Source organism: Octopus sinensis, linkage group LG4, assembly GCF_006345805.1.
Source record: "Octopus sinensis linkage group LG4, ASM634580v1, whole genome shotgun sequence".
Taxonomy (NCBI): domain Eukaryota; kingdom Metazoa; phylum Mollusca; class Cephalopoda; order Octopoda; family Octopodidae; genus Octopus; species Octopus sinensis.
In genome coordinates, this window is record NC_043000.1 from 39,908,335 (window position 1) to 39,935,274 (window position 26,940).

The window sequence follows — 26,940 nt, forward strand, 5'->3', positions numbered from 1 at the left end:
GCAGTTACTCAACAAATCAAATGTGGACGTAATCTACCTTGATTTTGCAAAAGCTTTTGACAAGGTGGATCATGGTATGATATGCCACAAACTGCGTGACCTCGGCATAGCTGGAAAACTTGGAGTATGGTTACATGACTTCCTGAAAGATAGGAGTCGGGCAGTAGTGGTTAATGGAGCCACCTCTATGAACACACAAATAGTGAGCAGTGTTCCACAGGGCACTGTCTTGGGACCACTGCTTTTTATAGTGGCCCTCTCTGATATGCCCTCAAATGCCCGGATAGCCACTCAGGCCAGCTACGCAGACGATACGAAAGTCTCGCAGAAAATACAGAACCCCAGCAATGTTGCACACCTGCAGCAAGAGTTGGACTCAATCTACAGATGGGCTGAGGATAATATTATGCAGTTTAATGCTGAAAAATTCCAGGCCCTGCACTACCAGCATCCAAAACTGAATATTAAACTTACAGGATACACCGGTCCACAGAGAATTTCAATCCCAGAGCCTAAGTCTGTGAGGGACCTGGGTATCGACATGAGTGATGATACTTCTTTCCAAGTGCACATTGCCAGGATGGCGACAAAGTGCAGACGACTGGCTGGGTGGATCCTAAGAACATTCAGAATCAGAGATAAGGAAACCATGATGATCCTCTGATGGACATTCGTCCTCAGCCGCCTGGATTACTGCTCACAGCTATGGTCACCCACCAGTGTAAAATTAACAGCGGACCTTGAAGCAATCCAGAGAAAATTCACAAAGAAGATCGTCTCTTTGCAACAACTCAGCTACTGGGAAAGGTTGAAACAGCTAAGACTCTACTCCCTGGAGAGAAGACGGGAGAGGTATGCAGTAACATATGTCTGGAAGATCCTGGAAGGAATTGTGCCAAATTTTGGCATTGTAAGCTACACCAATGCTAGAACGGGACGACACTGTATAGTGCCAAAGATCCCAGCAATGCCATCACGCTTCAGGACCAGCTTCTGCAACAGCCTGGGTTTCAAGGGCCCACAGCTTTTTAATATTCTCCCAAAAGTCTGAGGAACTTGCACAAAGTAGATGTAGCGGTTTTTAAATCAAAGCTGGACATCTTCCTGTCGAGAGTCCCAGATGAACCTACCTCACGGCAAGAGGTGCAAATGAGAGTAGCTGTATCAAACTCCATTCTTCACCAAGTGCCACATATTAGACGAGGTTCTTCGCAATAACAGTGTAGCACAAAACGGTGGTGCATCAGCATGGCCGCAGCTCTGAGCTGAAACCAGAGAAAAAAACAAAAACATACATATATATATATATATACCAGCCCCACCCCTGGCACCTGTGCAGGTGGCACATAAAATGCACCCACTACACTCACAGAATGGTTGGCATTAGGAAGGGCATCCAGCTGTAGAAAGACTGCCAGATCAGACTGGAGCCTGATGCAGCCTCCTGGCTTACCCAGACCCCGGTCAAACTGTCCAACCTGTGCTAGCACGGAAAACGGACGTTAAACGACGATGATGATGATGATGATATATATATACATGTATATATATACATATGTATATATACATATATATACATATGTATATATACATATATATATATATATATACACATATATATACATGCATATACATATATACGCATACATATACATGCATATACATATATACGCATACATATATACACATATACATATATATACATATACATATATATACATATACATACATATACATACATATATATACATATATATATATGAAAAAACAAGTCAAAAATAGAAAATGCTAAGATAATTTTATAGTGAATCTTTCAGTACCGGTTTCGGTCATTTTGAGACCTTTTCAACTGTAACGATTAAATAATTAAATTTAGAAAAATTAGAAGAAAAGTTTTTTTTAAAAGAATATTTCTGTAGTAGTGTTCAGATATAAGTAGCATTCTGCCTTTCTCTGACTCCCTTGTTTGCACTTGTGTGTTCGAGGTCGTTTTGAGTTCTTGGTAGGATAGGTGAAGAATAAGGAGGCTGATGTGGAGAGGGGGTGGGGAAATCTGGGAATGCCTTAATGGTCGTATTTTGAATGGTCAGTGGCTGACAGTAGTCGCAGTTCAATTCAGGAATTGTTTATGGAATTTGCGTAGGCGTTATACTGAAAGACATTAGTGACAAGGTTAAGGGGTGGAAGGTGGAGAAGTAGAAGAAGAAGAAGATGACGATGTTGATGATGATGATGATGAAGAAGAAGGAGAAGATGGTGGTGATGATGGTGGTGATGATGATGACGACGATGATGATGATAATGATGATGATGAAGAAGAAGAGGAAGAAGAAGAAGAAAAAAACAGAGAAGGGAGAATATGAATGGGGGAAAGTATAGCTGTGATGGGGCTGATTAGTAATGGATTCTATGGAGTGTAATATTTGTGTGTGTATATATTTCTTTTATTCTAAAGTTGAGGTATATTAATTGTTTGTTGTAGACCCGTTAAGAAGTGGCTTGTATTTTGTAATAAAGAGATTTTCTTTACTTATTCGTTGTCTCGAGGTTGTATCGTCCCTAAATTGGTAGAGGGGGAAAATCCTGAAGTTTGGTGTTTTTTTGTTGGCGCAAGTATCTATGTGTTGGCTAAAAGCTATTTTTCTGTTTTGAGGAATTTTTATCTGGGATCTGTGCAGGGCCATTCGTTTACGCAAACCATTTTTTGTTTGGCCTATGTACTGCTCTTGACACCCGGAGCAGGTTAGTGAGTATATTAGGTTCTCCGAAGCACATGTGAAGTTGCTTTTCACTGTAAACCGTTGTCCCTGTTTGAAGGAGAACTCTGATCCCTCAATTAGATAGTCGCATATCCCGCAATTGGGTCTTCCACATTTTTTTACTGTCGGCTTCTGTGTTGAAGAGTGAATTCGGGCTTGTGTTAGGAGACTTTTCATGGATCTAGGCTGTCTTTTGCTTTTTATGATCGTGTGTGTTTGGAGGATTGTGTTCATTCTGTGGTCTTTTTTTAGGAGGGGTATGTTGTGGAGGATGGTGTCGAAGGCTTCGTTATTGAGAGGGTTGTGTGTGGAGATGTATGGTAAGGCTTTTGGTTGTAAGTTTTTCTTTGATTTGGGATGTCTCAGTTCCTTGATGTTAAGTTGAAGGGCACGTTGAATGCACTTGTCAATAAGTGAAGGTGGATAGTTCCTGGTGATAAGGGTATCTTTTAGTTCTTGTAGTCGTGTGTCTCTGGTGTTTGCGTTAGAGACTATAGTGCATATCCTTTTTGCTAGATTGAAGGGGATATTCATCCTGGTGTGTCTGGGGTGGCATGAATTGAATGGAAGATATTGCTTAGAGTCTGTAGGCTTATAGTATATGTCTGTTTCTATTATATTATTAGCTTTCTTAATGAGGATATCGAGGAAGGGGAGTTGTTGCTGGCTATATTCCATCGTGAATTGGATGTTTACGTCCAGTCCGTTTAAAATTTCCTGGAATTCTATGAGTTTTTCTATATTTTTATGCCAAAGGATGAAACAGTCATCTAGATATCTCTTCCAGTTGTTTTCTATGTAGATGGAGAAAGGGCTGCCATATCTTTCTAGAACCTTACGATACAGACTGATCTCTAGGTATCCTATGACTAGGTTGGCAAAGGAGGGAGCCATTCGTGTACCCATCGCAGTCCCCGATTTTTGTCGGTAGAAGTTGTCATTGAAGGCGAAGAAGTTATTTTCCAGGATGAATTTAACCCCTTCTATCACAAATTCTTTTTTGATGCGGTGTGGTAGTTCGTTGGCGTGATTCTCTAGCCAGAATTGGATTGCCTCTAGTCCTAGGTTGTGGGGGATATTGGAGTAGAGGTTGACTACATCGAAGGATACCAGTATGGTGTTTTTGTTTATAGTATTCGGTAGGTGATTGAGCATATCTAAGTCGTCCCTTATATAGCTTTTGACATGTTTGAGGAGTGGTTTTAACAGGGTGTCTAAAAAGTTATATATATATATATATATACATATATATATACACATATATATATATATACATATACACATATATACATCATCATCATCATCATTTAGCGTCCGCTTTCCATGCTAGCATGGGTTGGACAGTTCAACTGGGGTCTGTGAAGCCAGAAGGCTGCATCAGGCCCAGTCTGATCTGGCAGTGTTTCTACGGCTGGATGCCCTTCCTAACGCCAACCACTCCGTGAGTGTAGTGGGTGCTTTTTACGTTTCACCTGCACAGGTGCCAGACGGAGCTGGCAAACAGCCACGATCGGATGGTGCTTTTTACGTGTCACCGGCACGGGGGCCAGGCGAGGTTGGCAATGGCCACGAATGGATGGTGCTTTTTATGTGCCACTGGCACGGAGGCCAGTTGGGGCCGGATGGTTCGCTTACTTGTCACCTGCACTGGTATCACAGCTGCAATTTCCATTGATGTTGATCGACTTCGATTTTAGTTCTGATTTCTGATTTGATTTGATTTTGATTTTGATTTCGATTTCCACTTGCCTCAACGGGTCTTCACAAGTGGAGTTTTGTGTCCCAAGAAGGAAAAGCATGCATAAGTCGACTGGCTACATCCCCGGTAGAGGCCACGGGTAATGGTCTCACTAGTCCTGCCGAGTCTTCTCACGCACAGCATACTTTCATAGGTCTCGGTCTCTAGTCATCTCCTCAGTGAGACCTAAAGTTCGAAGGTCGTGCTTCACCACCTCGTCCCAGGTTTTCCTGGGTCTGCCTCCTCCACAGGTTCCCTCAACCGCTAGGATGTGGCACTTTTTCACACAACTATCTTCATCCATTCTCGCCACATGACCATACCAGCGCAAACGTCTCTCTTGCACACCACATCTGATGCTTCTTAGGTCCAGCTTTTCTCTCAAGGTACTTACACTCTGTCGAGTATGAACACTGGCATTACACATCCATCGGAGCATACTGGCTTCATTTCTTGCGAGCTTACGCATATCCTCAGCCGTCATGGCCCATGTTTCACTGCCATGTAGCATAGCTGTCCATACACACGCGTCATACAGTCTGCCTTTTACTCTGAGCGAGAGGCCTTTTGTCACCAGCAGAGGCAAGAGCTCTCTGAACTTTGCCCAAGCTATTCTTACTCTAGCATTTACACTTTCAGCACACCCACCCCCGCTACTGACTTGGTCACCTAGGTAATGGAAACTATCAACTATTTCTAGTTTTTCTCCCTGGAAAGTGGCAGAAGTTGGTCTCAGAGCATTTTCAGTGATTATTGCTCTTGAGCATCTGCCACATACAAAAACTATCTTCCTAGTTAGCCTCCCTTTGACATTGCTGCACCTCTTATGTGTCCATAGCTTACACTTGGTGCATCTTATAGAGTTTCTACCTACACCTTTTCTACAGATTAAGCAGGGCCATCTACCTGAAGGCATCTGTGATTTGTCTACCTTCCTACTTATTAGGACTTTGGTTTTAGCTAGATTGACTCTAAGGCCCTTCAATTCTAATCCTTGCTTCCACACCTGAAACTTCTCCTCCAGTTCTGATAGAGACTCAGCAATTAGAGCAAGGTCATCAGCATAGAGGAGCTCCCAGGGGCATCCTGTCTTGAATTCCTCCATTATTGCCTGGAGGACTATGGTAAATAGGAGGGGGCTGAGGACTGAGCCTTGGTGGACCCCTACCTCTACCCGGAATTCTTCACTGTACTCGTTGCCAACCCTCACCTTACTAGCAGCATCCCTGTACATGGCTCGCACAGCTCTCACTAACCATTCATCTATCCCTAGTTTCCTCATTGACCACCAGATAAGGGATCAAGGGACCCTGTCGAAGGCTTTCTCCATGTCAACAAAAGCCAGGTACAGGGGCTTATCTTTGGCTAGGTATTTCTCCTGCAGCTGCCTTACCAGGAATATAGCATCAGTGGTACTTTTCCCTGGCACGAACCCAAACTGCATCTCATCTAAACTAACTTTCTCTCTAATTAGTTGGGCTATGACCCTCTCCATAACCTTCATTACCTGATCCAACAGCTTGATACCTCTGTAATTATTTGTATCTAGGGCATCACCTTTACCTTTGTAGCAGTTGACTATTATGCTGCTACACCAGTCATTGGGTATGACTCCTTCGTGTATCACCTGATTAACTATACGAGTGACTAGGCTATAGCCGACACTACCAGATATTTTGAGCATCTCTGCAGTAATTCCTGATGGGCCTGGGACTTTCCCTGTCTTCATGCTTCTAATTGCCTTAACTACCAAGGAACTGTCAACTCGGATAGCTGGTCCCTCTGTTGGGTCTACATTTGGCAGACTCCCTTTATCCCATTCATTTTCTTTATTCAGCAACCTTTCATAGTGGCGTCTCCAGACCTCTCTCTTTGCATCCTCATTTAGCGTAAGTGAACCATCTTCCATGCGAACACACTTCTCTCCTACCACATCACAATTCTCTCTCACACACTGTCTTGCAACACGAAACACCTCCAGTATTTGGTCCTCACGGCGCAGAACATTGGCAAATTTTTTCTTATCTGCTTCCCCTCTGGCTAGATAGACCTGTCTCTTAGCTTCCCTTTTGGCAGCCTGATACAATTCCCTGCTACCACCATACTTGCAGTCCTTCCAAGCCTGTCTCTTTTCTCTAATAGCCCTGTCTACAACATTGTTCCACCACCACGTTACCTTGGGATGAGAGGGGACTTTGCACCAGCCGCAGATCTGGTCAGTGGCTCTCAGCAGGTTGTCCCTTAGAAACGTCCAGTAGCCTTCTACCCCATGAGATACTCTATCCCCTTCTACTCCGTCAAAAGCTTCAAGTAACATGTCCCTAAATCTCTGTCCATTCGCAGGATCTTTAAGCTTCCAGATCCTTCTTCTCCATGTTGGTCATCTTCTGGTTGTCCTCTTAGTCCTGATCCTAAAGTCACTAACTACCAGTCTATGTTGCGGGGTACATTCCTTGCATGGGAAGGTTTTGGCATTTATAAGCATCCAGCTCTCCCTTTGCCTGGCAAGGATATAGTCAATTTGGCTGGTATGTTGGCCCGATCGGTAGGTGACTAGGTGGCTGGTAGGTTTCCTGAAGTTAGTGTTGCAAACCATAAGATTATTTGCATCGCAGAACTCCAGCAGCCTGGTTCCCTCCTCATTGCGGGAACCATAGCCATAGCCTCCATGTACACCATCGAAGCCCCCAGCATGTCGTCCAACGTGACCATTGAAGTCACCAGCCACAAAGAGAAGGTCTCTGTCGTTCGTCAACGAGGTAGTCTGCAGCAGAGTGTCATAGAATCGGTCTTTCTGTCCATCGGGTAGCCCCAGCTGAGGAGCATAGGCCGATATAATGATATAATGGTTGCTAATCCATGATGAAGCACTAATCTAATCTTAAGTATTCTGTCACATACTCTGATTACCTCTATTACCTTATCTACCCATATTACCTTACATATATATATATATATATATACACACACACGCATATATATATAGATATACACATATATATATTTTACACATACACATATAGCCCTATACTACAGGCCTCCAGGCATGGTTTTTTCCTACCTTGTTGAAAGTGCGTTTTGCATGTGTAACATTCTGCCTGAGGTTTGGAAGTGCAAAGCAACATTTTGTCCCATCTCACCATAGCAGCAGATACCTTTAACATGAAATTTTCAAATATATATGTGTGTGTGTGTGTGTAAATATATACATATAACACATACATACAATGTATATCCTTGTAATAATATCTTTACAATTATTTTGCCCTTAAATATGCCGAAAATTATGAACCAGAAAAAATACTTACCCTCAACATTGGTGTAGATACGATCAGTTTCAGTAATTCTATTTTTTGTTTTCCAATAATATAAACCAACTGGTTGCCCCGGTGAGATAAACTTGCACTTTATTACTAGAGTTTCACCAGCGTTTTTGGTTATTGTATCTTCAACTTTCTCGTTAATGTTGAATTTTGTTGTTTCTGTAAAGAAAATGAAAAGGCAAGCTGAAGTATTTCTGAAAACATTTCTTGCAATAAAGATAAATAAATCATGAGTAAACTTGATCCTTTATTAATTAGCCAAGAATTAATCATTAAAAATGTAAATAATTAATGATTTCTAACATAAGCTTAAGACTAGAAATTTTAGGAAAGGAGTTTGATTAAAATTGCACACTGCCTCCTAATATCTGATTGGTTCTTTATTTTATCCAATCTGGATGTCACCCTCAGCAGACAGGAACTGATCTTAAAAAGTGAGACATAACAAGATATATACTGTGTAACAAATAAAACTTACTTTTATATTTCACTCACTAAAATCATATTACATATAGGAGATTGAAGATGAGTGAAATGAAGATCACATGGTTAGGAAACAAAACTTCTAAGAACTCCATAGACATATCTACTTTTAATGAAATACTCAAATCTACTCTGTTAGAATCAGTGTGTGTGTGTGTGTGTGTGTGTGTGTGTGTGTGTGTGTGTGTGTGAGTGAGAGAGAGAGAGAGAGAGGAGAGAGAGAGAGAGAGAGAGAGAGAGAGAGAGAGAGAGAGAGGAAGTTGGCTCTAAATACAGTTCATCAAATGACCTTCTGTACAGTCTTTCATCAATTCATTCTCAGCCATAAATCTGGTCTTAATCAAAGATTATGGTAGAAGACACTTGCCTGATGGAGCCATGTGAATTAATATATCTTGCTCAAGAACATTACACAGCTGTGTCTGGGAATCGAACTCACTACCTCATGATTGAAAGCATGATGCTCTAACCACTGTGCCATGTACCTTTACCCTTTAACCATGTGGGGTACTGATTAAAAAATACAAGAAAGAAAAGAAAGCAGTATAAAAGAAAAAATTCAAAAGAAGTACGTACTACTCTGGAGAATATGTATTTTCTTCGATAAAGCAGTACCATAGATGTTCTCAGCAACACATCGGTAGCGTTCATCAGGATTGATATTTTTAAGAGCCAGACGAGTGCCATTTAATACTCGATCTCCACTCTTTGAATCAATTTTACCTTTATATACACCATTTGAGTACCATTTCCAGTATATTCTGAAAAAAAAAATAAATAAATAAAATACATACATTAGGTGCAGGTGTGGCTGTGTGGTAAGTAGCTTGCTTACCAACCACGTGGTTCTGGGTTCAGTCCCACTGTGTGGCACATTGGGCAAGTGTCTTCTACTATAACCTCAGTCTGACCAAAAACCTGTGAGTGGATCTGGTAGATTGAAACTGAAAGAAGCCCATTGAATATATGTGTATGTGTCCATTGCTTGACAACCGATGTTGGTGTGTTTACATCACCGTAACTTAGTGGTTCGGCAAAAGAGACCAATAGAATAAGTACTAGGCTTACAAAAAATAAGTCCCGGTGTTGATTTGTTCAACTGAAGATGGTGCTCCATCTTCAGAAGAATAAAAGAATATACATATATTATATACACACACACATATATCATCATTATTCTCTTATATGTTTCAGTCCAATGACTGTGGCCATGCTGGAGCACACTATTAACATGCATCCTAATATTATCTTCATTTCTGTCATTATTATCATTATTATTAAAAGGGCAGTGAACTGGTAGAATTGTTAGCATGTTAGACAAAATGCTCTACAGCACTTCTTCCAGCTTTACATTCCAAGTTCAAATTCCACCAAGGTTGATTTTTCCCTTTCATCCTTTTGGGGTTGATAAAATATGTACCAGTCAAGCACTTGGATTGATGTAATCGAGCAGACCCTTCTCCCAAAATTTCAGGCTTCATGCCTACAGTAGAAATGATTATTTATTTTTTTTCATTCCATATATATATATATATATATATATATCTCAAATAAAATTAGTGTACATTTATACACAAATATGTGTGTGTATGTTGATTAATTTTTTTTTTTTTTTGCTTCAATCATTAAACTGTGGTCATGCTGGGGCACCAGCCTGAATAACTTTTAGTTGAATAAATTAACCCCAGCATTTATTATTTTTTTTAACCTGGTACTTATTCTATTGGTCTCTTTTACCAAACCATTAGACTATGGTGACATAAACACACCAACACTGATTGTCAAGCACAGACACACACACACACACACCTTATAGGCTTCTTTCAGCTTCTGTCTAGAAAATCCACTCACAAAGCTTTGAACAGCCTGAGGTTATAGTAGAAGACACTTGTCCAAGGCCCCTCACAGTGGGATTGAGCCCAGAACCATGTAGTTGAGAAGCAAGCTTCTTACCACACAGCTACGCATACTAAAGTTTTCTATTTGTTTTTTTTTTTTATTACTCCATGGTTACTGGAGAAGTGAGAGGAACAAAAACTTAGGATATTCATTTCTTTATTTTATTATTATTCTCATTTTTTACTTACTTCAGCTTTATGTTTTTAATTCTATATGATTATCATTCTTTGAAACAGTATTACTACTACTGTTTTATCATGCTGCTTGTCTCCAACCCTCACCTATTTCCAAGCATGGACAGACAAATTTCTCCTTTTTACAGAAGACTGAAAATGAGCAACATTGCTTGTGGGTGTATGTGTGTGTGATCATCATTATTATTTAATGTCCAAGGTGGCAAGCCCGCAGAATTGTTAGCATGCCAGGCGAGATGTTTAGCAGTATTCGTCTGACGTTATGTTCTGAGTTCAAAGTCTGCCAAGGTTGATTTTGCCTTTCATCCTTTTGGGGGTCAACAAAAAAGTACCACTGGGGTCGATGTAATCAACTCATCCCCCTTCCCTAAATTTCAGGCCTTGTGCCTATAGCAGGAAAGATTATCATTTAATGTCTGCTTTCCGTGCTTGGCACAGGTTAGACAGTTTGACAGAAGCTGACCAGTTGAAGGGCTAGTTAAGCTCTATGCTTGTTTTGACATGGTTTCTAGGGCTGGACCCATACCAAAAGAGACATGGAGCCTGAACAGCCCTTCAGCTGGTCAGCTTCTGTCAAACTGTCTAACCTGTGCCAGCATGGAAAATGATGTATGATGATGATGGTGATAGTCTTTTAGTTTGTCTATGTGAAATATATGTGAGTGCACACATAAAAAGCTCCTATGCTCTTTATTCTGGCTCCTACTTATTATTCCCATTTTCCAGGATGGTTATTAGTCTGGTGATGCTATAGCACCGAATGAGTATAGTAATAAGAACTTTTGGATGGAAATTAATAAATCCTTTAATGCATTGCTGTGTATGTTTCCACACCTCATGTTTTAGTTGCATATTCCCCATCTAAAGGATGTTACAAATAGGATTTGCAATATCCATGGATTCTAAAGGGAAATATTAATACGTGTTCATTTCTTCATGCAAAAATTACCTTAGTATTCTGGCTTTATCGAATGTTTAGCTAAGGGATATTTACCAATTTACACCAACCAGAAGGTTCTGTGGGTTTTATGAGCAGTGCTGTGAATATTTTGACTTATACAGATAGATGTATAGAAACAATATGAAAGGGTGGAATATAGGTAGTGTTTTACTTTTTATTTAGATTTTTGTAAGTGGGCATTTGTGGATAGGAAGAAGAGAGAGAAAAGAAATCAATTATATAAGAGAAGAAAAAGAAAATGGTAATGAATCTCTGTTTTGATTTCAGTGTATATGTGCTGTGATTGGGGTGCATTGAGCACTTGATTTAACCCCGATCCCAGCAGAGTGCTACATTAATGATTTTTACAGGCTGTAAGGAGAAGGAAATAAATTTTTGTTTCAGTGTTATCAGTTTATGATTCCTGCTCAGGTGCCAGTCAAGATGGAGAATGGCATTAGATTAGTATTAAGCATTTTACATAGTCCCCTGCTGTTCTGTCAATGTTGCTTAAATGGGTATGCCATTTGTTATGGATGCCACATAACGTTCATTGATGGTTTTTAGTTTTCTATATAGCCAGCATATTCATCTAGTTTTATCTTCCTTGCAAGTTCAATTACGTAATAATAAAAAAAACTTATACTATTGTAAACGTGGTTTGTGATGGGATCCTTGATATTTATGCTCTGTAATAAATATCCTTGTAATAAATCCGTTGCTGTATATAAGGTCCCTTTTGTTTACTTCATTTGGGTGGTGCTTCTATTGTTTGGTTTGATGTGAAAGATGGTTGGTGTCTGTCTTTGTTCTACTCCCAGGAAGCTTAATTTCAAATATTTTTCTTGTATTTTATTTTAGAGTGGTTCAGTTCCATGTTAGGTTCTTAGTTCACAAAAATCTCTGAATAACTAAGACCTTAACAGAGAACTGAACCACCCTATAATTAAATATATTACAAGAACTATACGTACAATTAAGCGTATTAAGAATCTATCTACTACAATACACAAAAAAGCCTGCCAATACAGTAAAATAAAGTTTGACCTAATTAGATAGAATCCTGACTTAGACCAGTAACTGGTGTGAAGCTGAGGTCAACCACAGAATTTTATAACCAGATCAGATTTCAGACTCAAACTAACCTCAACCTCACTTCGTCCTGAATCGTAACCAATAAACAAATAATTGAGTTCAGATTGCAGATATTTTCGATTTGAACGGTAGTTTTTTCTAGTGGTGTCATATGAAATTGTCACCCATAATTATGACCCTAGTATCAATCTATTGCATTTCAATCTGTTTTAGGGCTAGGGTTAGAGTTAGGGTTAGGGGTGGGGGAAGGGTATCTTTTTTTCTTCAGAAATGTAAATAAATCCAATCTGTTTCTTAAACGAGGGACACATTCATACAGCACAGAATGTTTTCACCTCAGTAGACGTCATTGATTGGTTGAAATTGCATAAATTGAAGAAAAAAAACAACAAATATCTTACAAACTATAGAATTTTCTCAATAAGGCCAAGAGAAAAAGATGTTTTTTAAACACATTCTACCAGTATATGAAGTTTAAAAGTGTTTAGCTACGTGGAAATTATTTAGAAAAACTGGCGGTCAAACCGAAAAGATCCCAGTTTTTTGCTTTAATACAAGCTGGTTGAAAGACCCTGAATGAAGCTACAGAGAAAATTATACTTGATTGCATATGTAACTGCCCATACTCTGTGCAACCGCAACACACGTAGGTCGTCATAACCATCAAAATATGCTGTATGACATACCGTAAAATAAAAGGAAATAAATTTTGAGGATGTACCAGTTCCCATATTCCCTATCGTTATAATTATTGCAAACATACATCGAGTGAAGCGCTACCTGCTTCAGGCATGAGACTCCTCACTCGCCACTGCAGTCGAGAAAATTCTCAGCAGACTGGAAACAGCCTAAAATAGCGGAGTTTCCCCATAACCTACTCAAGTCTATAAAATTTGCCATCGGAACTGATCTAAGGGAGATAACTCAGCCAAGCCTCAAATGGTGTTTTAGTCTTTGTTTATTTATAAACTAATCGTAACAGTTTTCTGTTTCCACTTTGAAGAGGGGCATACATTCGTCTATGCAGCCTAGCGCTTTATGGATGCAAAACCATTGATCACTATGACCAGACATATATTTAACTGCTTGTAAATGTGTGTGTGTGTGAAGATTTGAAAGAAATGAAGCCAATATGTTTCACTGGATGAGTTATATTAGTGTGCACATTCGACAGAATGTAAGTGATTTGATAGAAAAACTAGGAACACGTAGCATCAGATGTAGAGTGCTGAAAAGAAGACTGCGCTGGTATGGTCATGTAATGCATACGAATGAAGACAGTTGCATAAAGAGGTACCACCGAGCTCTAACTGTGGAGGGAATGTGTGGAAAGGTTAGACTCAAGAAGTCGCAGAGCGAAGTGGTGAGAAAGGATCATCAGTTGTTGGGACTCACAAAGACTGCTAGCAGTTTGTTGTGCTTGAAAAGAAACATCAAGCTAAGTAAAAGCGTGGTTGTTCTTGCAGACAGGCTCATCCTCTGCAACTCCCTTCAGCTAAGCATCCCTAATTTTGCTGGGTCATAGGTGCTGGTTCCACATAAAAAAAAAAACCCGTGCTGGTGCTGTGTAAAAGTACCCAGTACACTCTGTAAAATGGTTGGCGTTAGGAAAGGCTTGCAGCCATTGAAACCATGCCAAAACAGAAAGACAGCTCTTCAGCTTTTGTCAATCTGTCCAACCTATGCTAGCATGGAAAGTGGACATTAAATGGAAAAAAAAAACCCAAAAAACAGGGCATCAGAAGGGTGATGCATACCCTGCGTGCAGATAAATTTTCTTTGCAAATTATAGTATGCATTGCTAACCCATGTTTTTTAATTGAATTGAATTTTTTTTTTTTAAGTATCATCATTATAGGTATTTATACTCTGGTAAAATAAAGAAATCAAGTCATAAATAAATGAACATCTCAAATCCATCACTATACACACCTATGTGTGTGTGTGTATATATATATATATATATATATATATATAACATGGAAAAATGTGAGCATGAAAAGTAATATTCTTAAGATTATAAACCTGGAAAAAGTACATCAAATTGAATAGATCCAAAAAAGATAAAAGGTAAAGTCGACCTTGGTGGAATTTGAACTCAGAACGTAAAGACAGGCAAATACCGCTAAGCATTTTGCCCAGCATGCTAACATTTCTGCCAGCTCGCTGCCTCAGAATTCAAACATTCATTTTAGAAATATATTCTTATTGCTTGGGGCATTACTCTCTTACTTATTTCCTCCTTATTTATTTTTCATTTCATGACATTTTACCTCCTAACTCATTTTCTACTAATTTTTTTTGTTCAATGCGACTAACAATTCTGAATTCCTCATGCATTTTCCTATCATTTAAGCCTAAGAAAAGTATACTTTTATTGTAAAATTTTAAAATTTATGTTAATAGAAGATGAATACCTGCCTTACTGCCCATCTAGAAGTCTAATATATTTTGATATGACTTTTTTTTCTACTGAACCAAATTCCAAACTATTTATGCCAAAGTGTAGCTGAGGAGGTGTCCTCTTTAAAACTGTTAACAGTTTGCAATTTAGTTGAGAACTGAACTAGTGGTGAAACTTGGGAGCTGCTGCAATTGACAAAATGGTGGACTTAAAGAATATATTCAACCACTACCGTGGTTGAATAATATATATATATATGTATGTATGTATATATGTATGTATGTATGTATGTATGTATGTAAACATCATTTGAGTGTGGTTGTTGCCAGTGTTGCTGGACTGGCTCCTGTGCAGGTGATATGTAAAAAGCGCCATTTGGACGTGGCCAATGCCAGTACCACCTGACTGGCTTGCGTGCCAGTGGAATGTAAAAGTACCCATTACACTCTCGGAGTGGTTAGCGTTAGAAAGGGCATCCAGCTGTAGAAACTTTGCCAGATCAGATTGGAGCCTGGTGCAGCCTTCTGGCTCACCAACCCTCAGTCAAACCATCCAACCCATGCCAGCACAGAAAATGGACATTAAACGATGATGATATGTCTATGTGAATAGGTACACCATGATCTATACACACACATCTACACGCAAAGGTACACCATGATCCATACACATGCAGACGAGAGTTGATTCATATGAAAAAGAAAGTGAACAAAATAATATGACTACTTGCTTATCAGGAAATTTTAAGTTCATTTTTTCCTTAATTTAAAAAAAAAAAAAAATCAAACCAAATGTTCATTATTTTGAGTCACTCACCCAATGAATATTTCTGCCAAATGTGGTGTAAATCTGTTCAGTCATTTTTCAGTAATATTGCAAACACACAGACAAAGACAAGTGATTACAATACCCTGCTTCCACTTATGTGTGCAGAGTAATAATGATGATGATATATATATATATATATTTATACTACAGGTTGATCTTCTATCTGTGATATTTTTTTACATGCATTATCTTGCAATAATTTTAGAGTTGTGTGCAATTTTTGGAAAAGATTCATAGAGGAATCACAATCTTATTTTAAGATAAACAAGATACAAGGACCAACTCAAAGCAACACTAAAAGCCATTGAAATTGAATCAAAATCATTTGAAACACAAGCCTGAGGCTGTACTGAGTGGTGGTCTTCCATTACCATCAGAACCAAAAACTTCAAAGCCATCAGAAGAGAAAAAGAAGAAATCAAATGACAGGAGGGGAAGGCTCAACAAAATCAACTGTCCTTCACCAACATTTCCATGCAGTCAATGCCCTCAACTCCTCTATGCAAGAATTGGTTTACAAAGTCAGCAATATCATCACCATAATGGAAGCATTCAGCAAAAGAAGAAGGTAAATTCTTTGATACAAGATAAAGTCGACAACGATGATTTATATCACATACACACTCATACTCACTCGGGCTTTGGTATTCCCTTGCTGACTTCACACGGGTAATTAATTTGCCAATATTCTGTAAGTTTCTGGTTAACAAAGAATGTTTTATCAGGAAAGGTATCTTCGATAAATGGTGATTCTCGTTCTGAAAGAATATTAGGGAAAACAAAAGGTTATGAGGATCTTTATAAATAAAAGAAATGTATGAAAAAAAAATGTATTTTATGTACATCGCTATCATATTAAAAATAGTTACATAATAGAAATATTCTTAATACTTTTAAAATATTTGGCTGAAAGTTATAGTTCAAAAAAATATTTTTTGCTATGTGCTAGCAATGGATTTTCTGTTCTGTAATATATACTTTTCTTTTTTAAAATTTAAAATTCCAAAAACAAATACTGCTGAATGTTTTGTCATAGCCCTAATCAGGGATCCATGAAGTCAAGACAGGATATTGATTTTTCTTTTTTATATATAAAAAAAAAATTGTGTTTTTTTACTTCCTTAGTTTGTTGTAACCATTAAGAGCTAAGGCCACACTAGGGCATAATTAACGTTATGCCATACAGAATTGTATGCTTTGTCCAGAGACATTAAACAATGGCTAGAATAAGACAAAGTGTTTGGTTGCTTGTCTCATACTGAAAATTTACAAACATACCACTTTTTGGTTACATACTTTTAATTTTTGACCTATTATTCCTCAATAACTGAGCTGATAGACAAGTCTGGAAAGCAAACAGATTAACTTTAATTTATTTTATCTCCTTAAATTTTTTTCTATATTGATAAGCCAAGGATTAAAGTGAAACTTGACTAACCTCATTGTATAGTTCCACAACTCATTTTGTTATGCCAAAATCCAGTGTATCAGAGAACATCTACTTTTACATTCAACATGTATTAACTGAAGATTTGGATAAGATGATTATACATCTATCTGTCCTTCCAGTAAATACACACACACACACACACACACACACACATGAAAAGTACAACTTTATTTTCAGTCATGTTATATTAACCAGTTAGCATTTAAACCAGCCATATCCAGCCCAAATATTCTACCAGTTTCATGTTCAAACCAACCAGACCTGGTTTCTCACATCTACCTTACAATGTCATTTTTTGAGATAAACAATTACATCATTGAAAATCTCAAGTTTCCAAGATAATGCATGATCAATTGAAAACAACATGAATAAATATGCATTGGATTTGACAGAGTAATCTGAATTTTGAAGGGTTAAAGATACAATTGTGTTCCTGTTTCATCCTTTTTATTTATATTTTTTTGAAATATTTCTTTGGTCCTTTACATTCAGTTTGAGACAATAACATTCCTAATTTAATTAATGATTTAAGACTTCTCAATCACATCTTCTGAATGAATTGGGGATAGGGGCCTTATTCCTGTTACATTATTGTAATAGGCAGCAAAGGGTCATAGGAACAAAGTAGCTGACAAAATCATTATCACTGTAATTACAACTGATTAACTGGTAACTGATGCTTTTAACTGAATTCACACAGCTGTAAACATTTGAACCAGCTGTATGGTGGTCTTTCTGCACTGCTTCCGTGAGCAAGCCATGAGTTGTGGTCTCCTACTCTACACCTCCTATCAGTGATCCAGTAAAAGAGGCAAAGGTACTGTTTTTTATCCTTTGACTAAGCATTAAAAAGAAAAGCTGTACAGAAGAGAATGGGATGAACATAGCACTGCAAGCTAATAAAACTCTTGTCATTTATAGTGCTCCACTTGTTTACAATGATGAACTGCACTCTTTATTCTACAAAATATATACATGTGTAAACTGTGTCATTCATTGAGCATCAAGTGCTTTGGTTAGGGGAGGTACACTTATGAGGGGCCAGTAAGGCACACAATATTAACTGTCTGATCTTAGGCCAGCAAGCCAACACTGTAGCATCATTGTCAGCAGTAACCATTCTTTATTAATAATGCTCACTATATTAAATATATTAACACCAACTTAAATATTGTTTTCTCGTGTGGATAGCATCTCTGGGTAATTAATCTCAGTGACTTTTTTTTCTTTCTTAAAATGTTAATTTTTCATGCTACTCATGTATAATATACAACTTAGTTAAACTTTTACCACTGTCTGTAGTAAACACAGTGAAGTCTATTCTTTACTGTAGAGGTCTAATAAGACTAAAACCAGGCTGAAGTTGCCTCCTGTATTTGCTAAAATACTTAAAATAATGTTAGGTATGGTGTTAATATTGTCTTTTCCTTATTGAACAATTAATCTTAATAAGCTATTTTAATTTTTACTATATCAAGTATGTTAATACTGACTAAACTTTCTGAATGTGCTTCATATCAACACAATGAAATGCAAAAAGAGAATTGAAAAAAAGAAAAAAATGATTTTTAAAAAATCACAAAAAACCTTAAAGCAATAACACTAGAACAAGCAATATTCATGGAGTTCTATTTTACAAAAATTTGATTTTTACAACCTGATTACTTGCCTGTGAATAACCTTTATTGCAAAAAATGTGGTTTGCAAGGCTGTGAAACAACAATGATGACAGCTATAAACAATGAAAACCTTTGGTGGGGAACTTTGAGAGCAAAGGTATTTTCAAGCCAGCTAAAATGATGAACAATCAAATGTGCACATTGTCATAAATGTGCTGGTAATATTTATGAAGTGTGAGGGAGTGAGTGAGTGAACCATTCAGTCAGTCAGTCAGTAATTTAAGAGCAATATTAGCTGCAAGTGGAGAGTACAGAAGGAAATAGATGGGGAGAAGGCTTTGTTGAGGGAGAGAAATCGGGAAGTCATTTTTAAAGAGAAAATAAAGACAGAAAAGACTACTACTGAACTTTGTATATAATATAATCTCTGAAGTAATTTGACTCCTATTTTTGTACCTAAGAAGCAATAATATATATTTTATCCTCTTTTTATCTTTTTACACTTGAGTATAATGCTACCTGCCAATTTTGACTTTCGTTTTTTGTAAAAATATCTCACATTATACATGAATAAATACCATAAGTTCATTTGGTAACTGGCCTTTTGCAATTGATGAATTACCAGACTTAATATCCTTGAAGGCAGTGCTACTACATGGCCATACTCTAATGATGATTGACACTTGTAAAAAAATTCAATTCTACAACATTTACCCAACAGAACTTCTCCAGATTATGTGGTGTATACAATTCTTGGTTTAGATATTGAACTTCTTGCAAAGAGAAGCTCAATAGATAGGATTTACATTCAGAATTGAGCTTTTTTTTTTTTTTTATTCAACAGAAGGTATGGCCAAGATAGGAAATATCTGGTTTCCAAAGGACCAGCTTTTGCCTCTCATTCTTCTAGATATGAAGTGTCCATTATGTACTGGTGAAGATTCGATCAAATCTTCTATCAAGTCAAAAAGAAATAAATATTCAGCACTTACAGAAATGCAATATTGCTGAATGAATACAATGTGGAACTTTGCATTGGTTTTCATTCAATGTGTATTTCTATACAGCTAAGGATGGTTTCATTTAGAAATCATTCTAAAGAATTAAAGTCAGGATTTCATTTTGAAAACATACAATCTTTGCCCCTTTGTAATTTTAAAGCTGTTCCGCCATCTTTACAATCCCTGTTGTTTATGCAGGAAACCAGTTAGATTAAATGGCACAGGAAATGGGAAGTTTTATAAGTTTGTGCTGTTAATAAGGATTAATTAAGAGAACCAAAGTTGAGATGGGTGAACTATGATAGTTTGCAATATCTAAACAGAGGCATCGAATTTCTAGCTTATGTGCTATGTCCTGTAGAATCTAGAAGCAGGAGTAGAAGAGAGGGTTAGCCTAAGGGCAGAGAAGGATGATATTAACTGAGAGGCAGAGTGAGGGTAGTAATAGAGAGAAAGAGAAAGAATCACTGCCTGGAAACAGTAATGTTGTACACATAACAACCTAAATGTATTAATCACTCACACCCTTTTACTACCAGAGGCCATCTGAACTTCATAAAGGAAAATTAAAAAAACAAAACAAACAGTAACTGTTTATTATAAGAGCAATGAGAGATGTGGGGTGTGTGTATGACTGAGAGAGTAGAGGGTGTGCGTCTTGCTGCAGTGGCGACCCCATCCCGCCATACACACAATGGAGTTTAACAACAACAAGAAATGACACAAAGTTTCTCCAAAAGGGGCAGAACTGCCCAGGATTTCAGGTTTTATCGATAAGGAACTATGACAGATGACAGCAACTGTAGCAGTGAAAATTGTACCATTATTTTTTTAATGCAACAATTAGAAGCAGTGATGTTAGTAGAAGCAGCACAAAGCAGAAGCAACATAAAAATGATGAAAAATGAGGGTAGAGGCAGCATAAAGCAATGAAATCCCAGATCAGTGAGAAAATGATTGTCAATATTCAAGTGTTCAAAAATGTTTAGTTGAAAGGATACTGATCAAAGTCAGGCTATATGATAGAATCTGTCTATGATGGAGTTGTGTTCTTTGGTTTTATATATATATATTATATGTAAAATGATGGCAGCATGAATGAATTCTACAATGGTATGACTGACATGTATAGGTACATTTACATCAACTGCTAAACATGACTAAAGATTATAAGCACACAAGGCCTCCAGTTAAACATATTAGACATACAGGCATATCACATGCTTTAAACACAAATGTATAATACGTCACAGTTTTTAAACATGAATAAAAATTTATAGGCACATCACATTTCCTGTTAAACATGTGAGATGCATAGACACGCCACACACTTTGTTGAACAAACTAGAATGACAGAGGGACATCTCCTCTTTTTAAATATCACAATATATATATATAAGCACATGACAGTTGTAAGGTATGTAAAGTATAGGTAATCACATTTCCTGTTAATCATAATGAGAGATGCTTAGGCATGCCACATCTTTTAAACATGGCTAAAGATATAAATATAATCAGCGACTGTCTAACTGAGAGATGTTTGTTCTTTTTCTATTTTTTTACTCTCCTCATTTAGCCTTTCTGTAAAAGAGTGTATGCTTGAAGCATTAAAGCCTTCATCCAATTTTCCTGAGCATCAACCTAATACACCCTGTTTTTTTTTTAACCTTGTCTTTGAGTCTTTACTTTTGTACCATGTATATCACATCTGTTAAGCAAATCTTACAGTAGGACCAGAAATATTCCTAGATTAAGCTATTGCAATTATTATTAATAAATAGTCATGAGTTTACATATACACAACATTTCATTTATAGTAAACAAGCCAAAGACAAACAACACCAACACCACCACCACCGCCGCCGGTAAACAGGTTAGAATTTAAATAAAATAGTGATAAACAAAGAAAAGGTTTAACATTAGAGGATATTCAACGGGTACATGCAGGAAATTATATATTTAAATGACTTAAAAATTCACTAAAATGTTAAGCTACTATGAAACAACTAAAAAAGGATCCAAAACCTTTGTATGTCATGCCTGAAAACATACCTGTGGGTGAAGCTGTTGAAGGGGAAAATTAAACAAAGTCATTAATACATAAAGGAGATAAATCATACAAAATACAACTTACCTTTAGATCAAGTACAAATTCATTGTTATTTTAAGTAATGGGTAAGATAACAGTACACCCCCCTCCCCAGCATACAAATTCAGATAGAAGACCAAAGCTAAAATTGTGTTCACTGGTCTGTGTTGGATAGGTCCTTTGTAAAGTATATTAATCTTGACTCAGTCCTCCATTAGATCTATCAACACTAGTATTGTGATGTAACTTAGTCAAATCTTTTGACATCTTTCTGTACAAATAGCCTTTATTAATATTCTACACAGCATTTTCTTGCCTTGCATTCACAAACCATTTGCATCATATATCCATACCTCAACGTACTTCAGATGAAGTCTTTACTATCAAGCTTCTCTCTCTCTTTCAATTCACTAGATTTTCATGCAACATAAAATTTCATATACAACAGATCATGTCCACCTCATTTCTCTGCAGTTTTCACAGATTACCCACATTCAATCTACTCACTATTACTCAACAATACTTTTCATATACATACTTCACATAGTCAGTCTTTCACACAAAGGCATGCTTTCTTTTCAATGGAGTAACATCTCTTTCAATTTTTTCAATATTTTTTTCATTATGGCAACTAATACTTTGCTACAAGAATACGTATGTTTGAACAAGACAGTTATAATGTCTATGGTGAAGCTAAAGAAGATTCTGTTTTTTGGCTTAACCCTTTAGCATTTAATCTGGTCAAATCCAGCCCAAATATTATACTGGTTTTATGTTAAAACTGACCACATCCAACCTCTCACACCTACCATACAATATCATTCTAAAAATATACAAACACAACAATTGAAATTTTGAAGCTACAAAATAATGTGTGATCAATTCAAACAATGTGAATAAATAAGCATTTCATTTGACAAAGAAATCTGAATGGTTTAACACACAATTCTATTAGTCTAACAAATATGAAATCTCTGGTTCAACATGTGCACTTCTATGAGTCATCTGATCTGCCAGACACACCGGTCAAATATTGCCCAAATTTCACCTTGTCTTATAAAAGGAAAAACAGATTCAATAATGTAGTTCTAGATATACTAATGCTTGACAAGAATATCAGAATATTACCAGCGTCGCCTTACTGGCACTTGTGCCTGTGCTAGTTGGGTGCCAAGAGCACCATCCAAGCGTGATCGTTGCCAGAGCAGCCAACTGGCTTCCGTACCAGTGGCACGTAAAAGGACACCATTCGAGCGTGATCGTTACCAAAATCACCTTACTGGCACCTGTGCAGGTGGCATGTGTAAAAGTATTCGAGCGAGGTCGTTGGCAGTACCGCCAGACTGGCCCCCGTGCCAGTGGCACGTAAAAAGCACTCACTACACTCTCGGAGTGGTTGGCGTTAGGAAGGGCATCCACTTGTAGAAACTCTGCCAAATCAAGATTGGAGCCTGGTTCAGCCATTTGGTTTGCCAGCCCTCAGTCAAAATCGTCCAACCCATGCTAGCATGGAAAGCGGACGTTAAACGATGATGATGATGATACTCTTTTTTTTATGACTTAAGAAAAGGAAGCCCTTGATAGTTTTCTTCATCTCTAACGAGACTAGTGGCAAGAAAAGAGAGGAAGAAACAACAGTTGATAAGTTGTTGCAATAGGAAACAGTGCAACTTGATCATACCATCCTCACACCTAAATGAACTCTACTCAAGATATCCAAAGTTCAGCTGATGCTGAATAACATCATACATCTACCATACATTTACTCACTCAGGGCTGGCAAGCGACTAAACAGCAACAATATTTAAATCTTCATGAATTTCTAGATAACTTACGATAGAGCAAAACTTAATATCCACAAGCAAAAAAAGAGAGTTAGGCCTGCTAATAGAACAGCAAATTCTTTCTTGAAACATACCCTAATTCAGTCTCAACAATCTATGTAGACCCTCTTTCATTGTCTCCATTGTTAAATTACTGGGAATTATTTTATCAACCCTTATCAAAAGGCTGAAAGGGGGAATAGAAGGACATAGTTGAATAGCAAACACAGTCCATTTGGCCCATTAATTAATGATTTCTACCAGCCAATTTCTATCTTTAATAACGATTTAAAACATAACACATATGGTTATATACAAAGATCAAGTAGAGTATACTCAACAAAAGAGTAAAAGAGTAAACTATATTGATCCCTCTACCATACTTAATAGTTAACTGGCACTTATTTTATGAATTCTGAAAAGGACCAAAGGTAAACATATTAACCTTGCCTGGATTTGAACTCAGAATATAAAGAGGGACTTTGTCTAACAATCTGCCAATTCTACCAAGAATACAAAGACAGTAACACAAATAAATATATAAAAAAAACCAGAAGACATAGTTGTGTGGTTAAGAAATTTGCTTCTACATAGCTACTTAGTTATTCTTGTGTCACAGTTTGGGCAAATATAACAAAGACTATATTTTGTTGAGGTGGTTTTAATAAGACTTAAACATGTCCAGAGTTGCCTCCCATACTTGCCAAAATAAACTAAATAGTTGCCTTTTCTTTACTGTATAATTATTTCTAATTCAAGCACAAAACTTTCTAAATATACTTCACACCAGTATGGTGAAAGTAAGAAAGAGAATGATATAAGTAAACTGATATTTCAGAAAACTGACAAAAAGAATAAAATAAATAAATTAAAAATGCATTTGGATCAAAATACTATGAGTGGTATTTGTTTGACCTGAGTTGACTGAATTAAACAGACTCTTCCTTGTCACTCTCATCATTGTAAATGCAAGGAAGCTGTGTTTGACTCATCAAAAACTAATAACCAATGCTTCTATTCTTTATCAATTGCTATGTAAAATAAAATTAAATAAACCACATACATACCATCCCATTGAGCAGATACATGATGTACTGTCAACAAAAATATGAAGCTTGTTGCTAGCAGTACAGCAATCTTCATCTCTTACAGGAATGTGGTTTTAGGTTTTCTTCAAATATGATGTTTGTTGTAAATTTTCAGCTATCAAATCACACCTGTAATTAGATTTTAAATTTAAAAATTACTGAAAATAGAAATAAAAGAAAAAAGAAACAAAGAAGCCAACAAATTTATGCCATTTAGAATAATTACTGGTAAAATAGGCGGGCGTGACTAATAATAGCAGTGAATCTCTTCTGTTCACCGAACGCTGCTTCTAGTGTAACTAGGGATGACACTCAACCCATCTCATAGTTTCTACAACACTCCACACTCTCTTCTTAATTTTATTACCTGAGATCTCTCAGGCATCTCGAGACATATGCATAAGGGATTACATCAGGTTTACATGTAGCCAACACACTGTTACACTCTTGCCATTTAGCATTGACATCCATCATTTCCTCTCATCATTTATGTACTTCATTCATCATTCTCTCACCTCTCCCCTTCTCTATAATAAAGTGCCTTCATTACACTCTGTCAAGTTTGTGGTGAAGAGGACCTTTTAATTGTGACTTCTAGTGTTATCATCATCATCATCATTTAATATCTGTTTTCCACGCTGGTATAGGTTGGGCAGTTTGCCTGAAAACTGGTAAGCTAGGGAGCTGCACCAGGTTCCAATCTGATTTGGCATAGTTTCTATGGCTGGATACCCTTCCTAATACCAACTACTCCAAAAGTGTAGTGGGTGCTTTCTACATGCCACTGGTATCAGCCATGTCTACAATCTCGCTTGGTTTGACAGGTCTTCTCAAGCACGGTATAACGCCAGATCTCGGTCACTTGTCACTGCCTCTATGAGGCCAAACATTCAAACGGTGCTTTTTACATGCTTCCAGCATGGGTGCTATTTATGCGAGACAGGCATTGGCCTCTCTCAAGAAAAATACATCCAGTATACCCTTAAATATGGTAAGTGTCAGGTAGGGTATATACAATCATACAAAGCATGGAGGCAAAAAAAAAATGAAACTTAAGAGCAAGATGTAACACTCAAAACTATCTAGAAAAGAAATAACATGCCAACATGGAAAGTGGATGGAAAATTATAAAGATGATTATGATAAACATAAAGCAACAATTGTTTTTGCAGTGGAGAAGGAGAAAGTGTAATTAGTTTAATCAAAACCAATAGTTCTTATTTTATCAATCCGAGAAAGCTTAGAGGCAAAGCTGGGTGAAAAAACGAAAAATATTGCAATGTATTTTGTCTCTCTAAATAATCAAGTTGTAGAAATTTGTTCCTTTGCACACACACACAAACTACCTTGTGTGTGCGTGTGTGTGTGTGTGTGTGTTTAAGTTGTGTAGCTTTATGTCCTGCAACCTAGCAGTTAGGTAAATGGAGCTGGATAAAGTAAGTAGCAGACTGAAATAAATACTGCATCAAACTTGTCACCAAGGGAACAATAATTCAGATAAAGTGACATTTTGTCTGTGTTTGTTTGTTTCTATCTTTCTCTCTCTCTCTCTCACACACACACACAAAGTAATTTGCCCCCTTGACAGAATTCAATAAAATAAGTACCACATTGAAATGGCAACACTATAGAAGGAGGTGCTTCCCTACCACAGCATTACTGCACTTCAATGATAGCAATGAATAATAATAAGAGAATTATATTTCTTTTCTTTCATTTTACCAGTTTTTATTCCTTGGATTTTAGATAAACCTTTTTCTTCTATTTTTTCAACCTTTGTCTTTCTATATTGACTTCCTAGTCATTTCCTTTCCAAGTGACATCTTAATCTATGGCACTTTTTTTTAAAGTTGTTTAGAATACATTCAAATTCTAGTTCTAATTTATTAACCCTTTGTAGTCTAATGATCTCTTTTCACTAAAGATGAAACCACTTGCCCCCACCTCCACCAAAAAAAAACAAACAAAAAAGCATTAGAAAAAACTGAATATCAATAGTTAACTCTTTTGTATTCAAATTACTGTCAAATGTTAATGCTTATTTATTTACATTGTTTTGAATTAATCATGTAATGTCTTGTAGCTTCGTGATTTCAGTGATGTGATTGCTTACTTTTAGTGGGTAAGTGAGACAGGCCAGACCTGACCAGTTTAAACATAAAACAGGTAGAATATTTGAACCAGATATTTAAAATAGAATAAGTCCA

At 37.1% G+C, this 26,940-nt stretch overlaps 1 protein-coding gene across 2 annotated transcripts in view; it reads right to left on the minus strand.

The window, feature by feature from the left end:
• LOC115210201 (neuroglian) overlaps positions 1-26,940 on the minus strand; it is a 203,813-nt gene that overhangs the window by 40,836 nt on the left and 136,037 nt on the right. The window contains exons 3-7 of one of the 2 annotated variants that reach the window (XM_029778670.2): positions 24,713-24,862; positions 21,786-21,797; positions 16,298-16,421; positions 8,880-9,064; positions 7,806-7,979 (exon numbers count right to left, since the gene is read on the minus strand). In XM_029778670.2, coding sequence (XP_029634530.1) covers positions 7,806-7,979; positions 8,880-9,064; positions 16,298-16,421; positions 21,786-21,797; positions 24,713-24,788 — 571 coding nt within the window. In that variant the 5' untranslated portion in view covers positions 24,789-24,862. The remainder of the gene's footprint in view (positions 1-7,805; positions 7,980-8,879; positions 9,065-16,297; positions 16,422-21,785; positions 21,798-24,712; positions 24,863-26,940) is intronic. The other variant, XM_036501979.1, reaches the window with a different exon arrangement.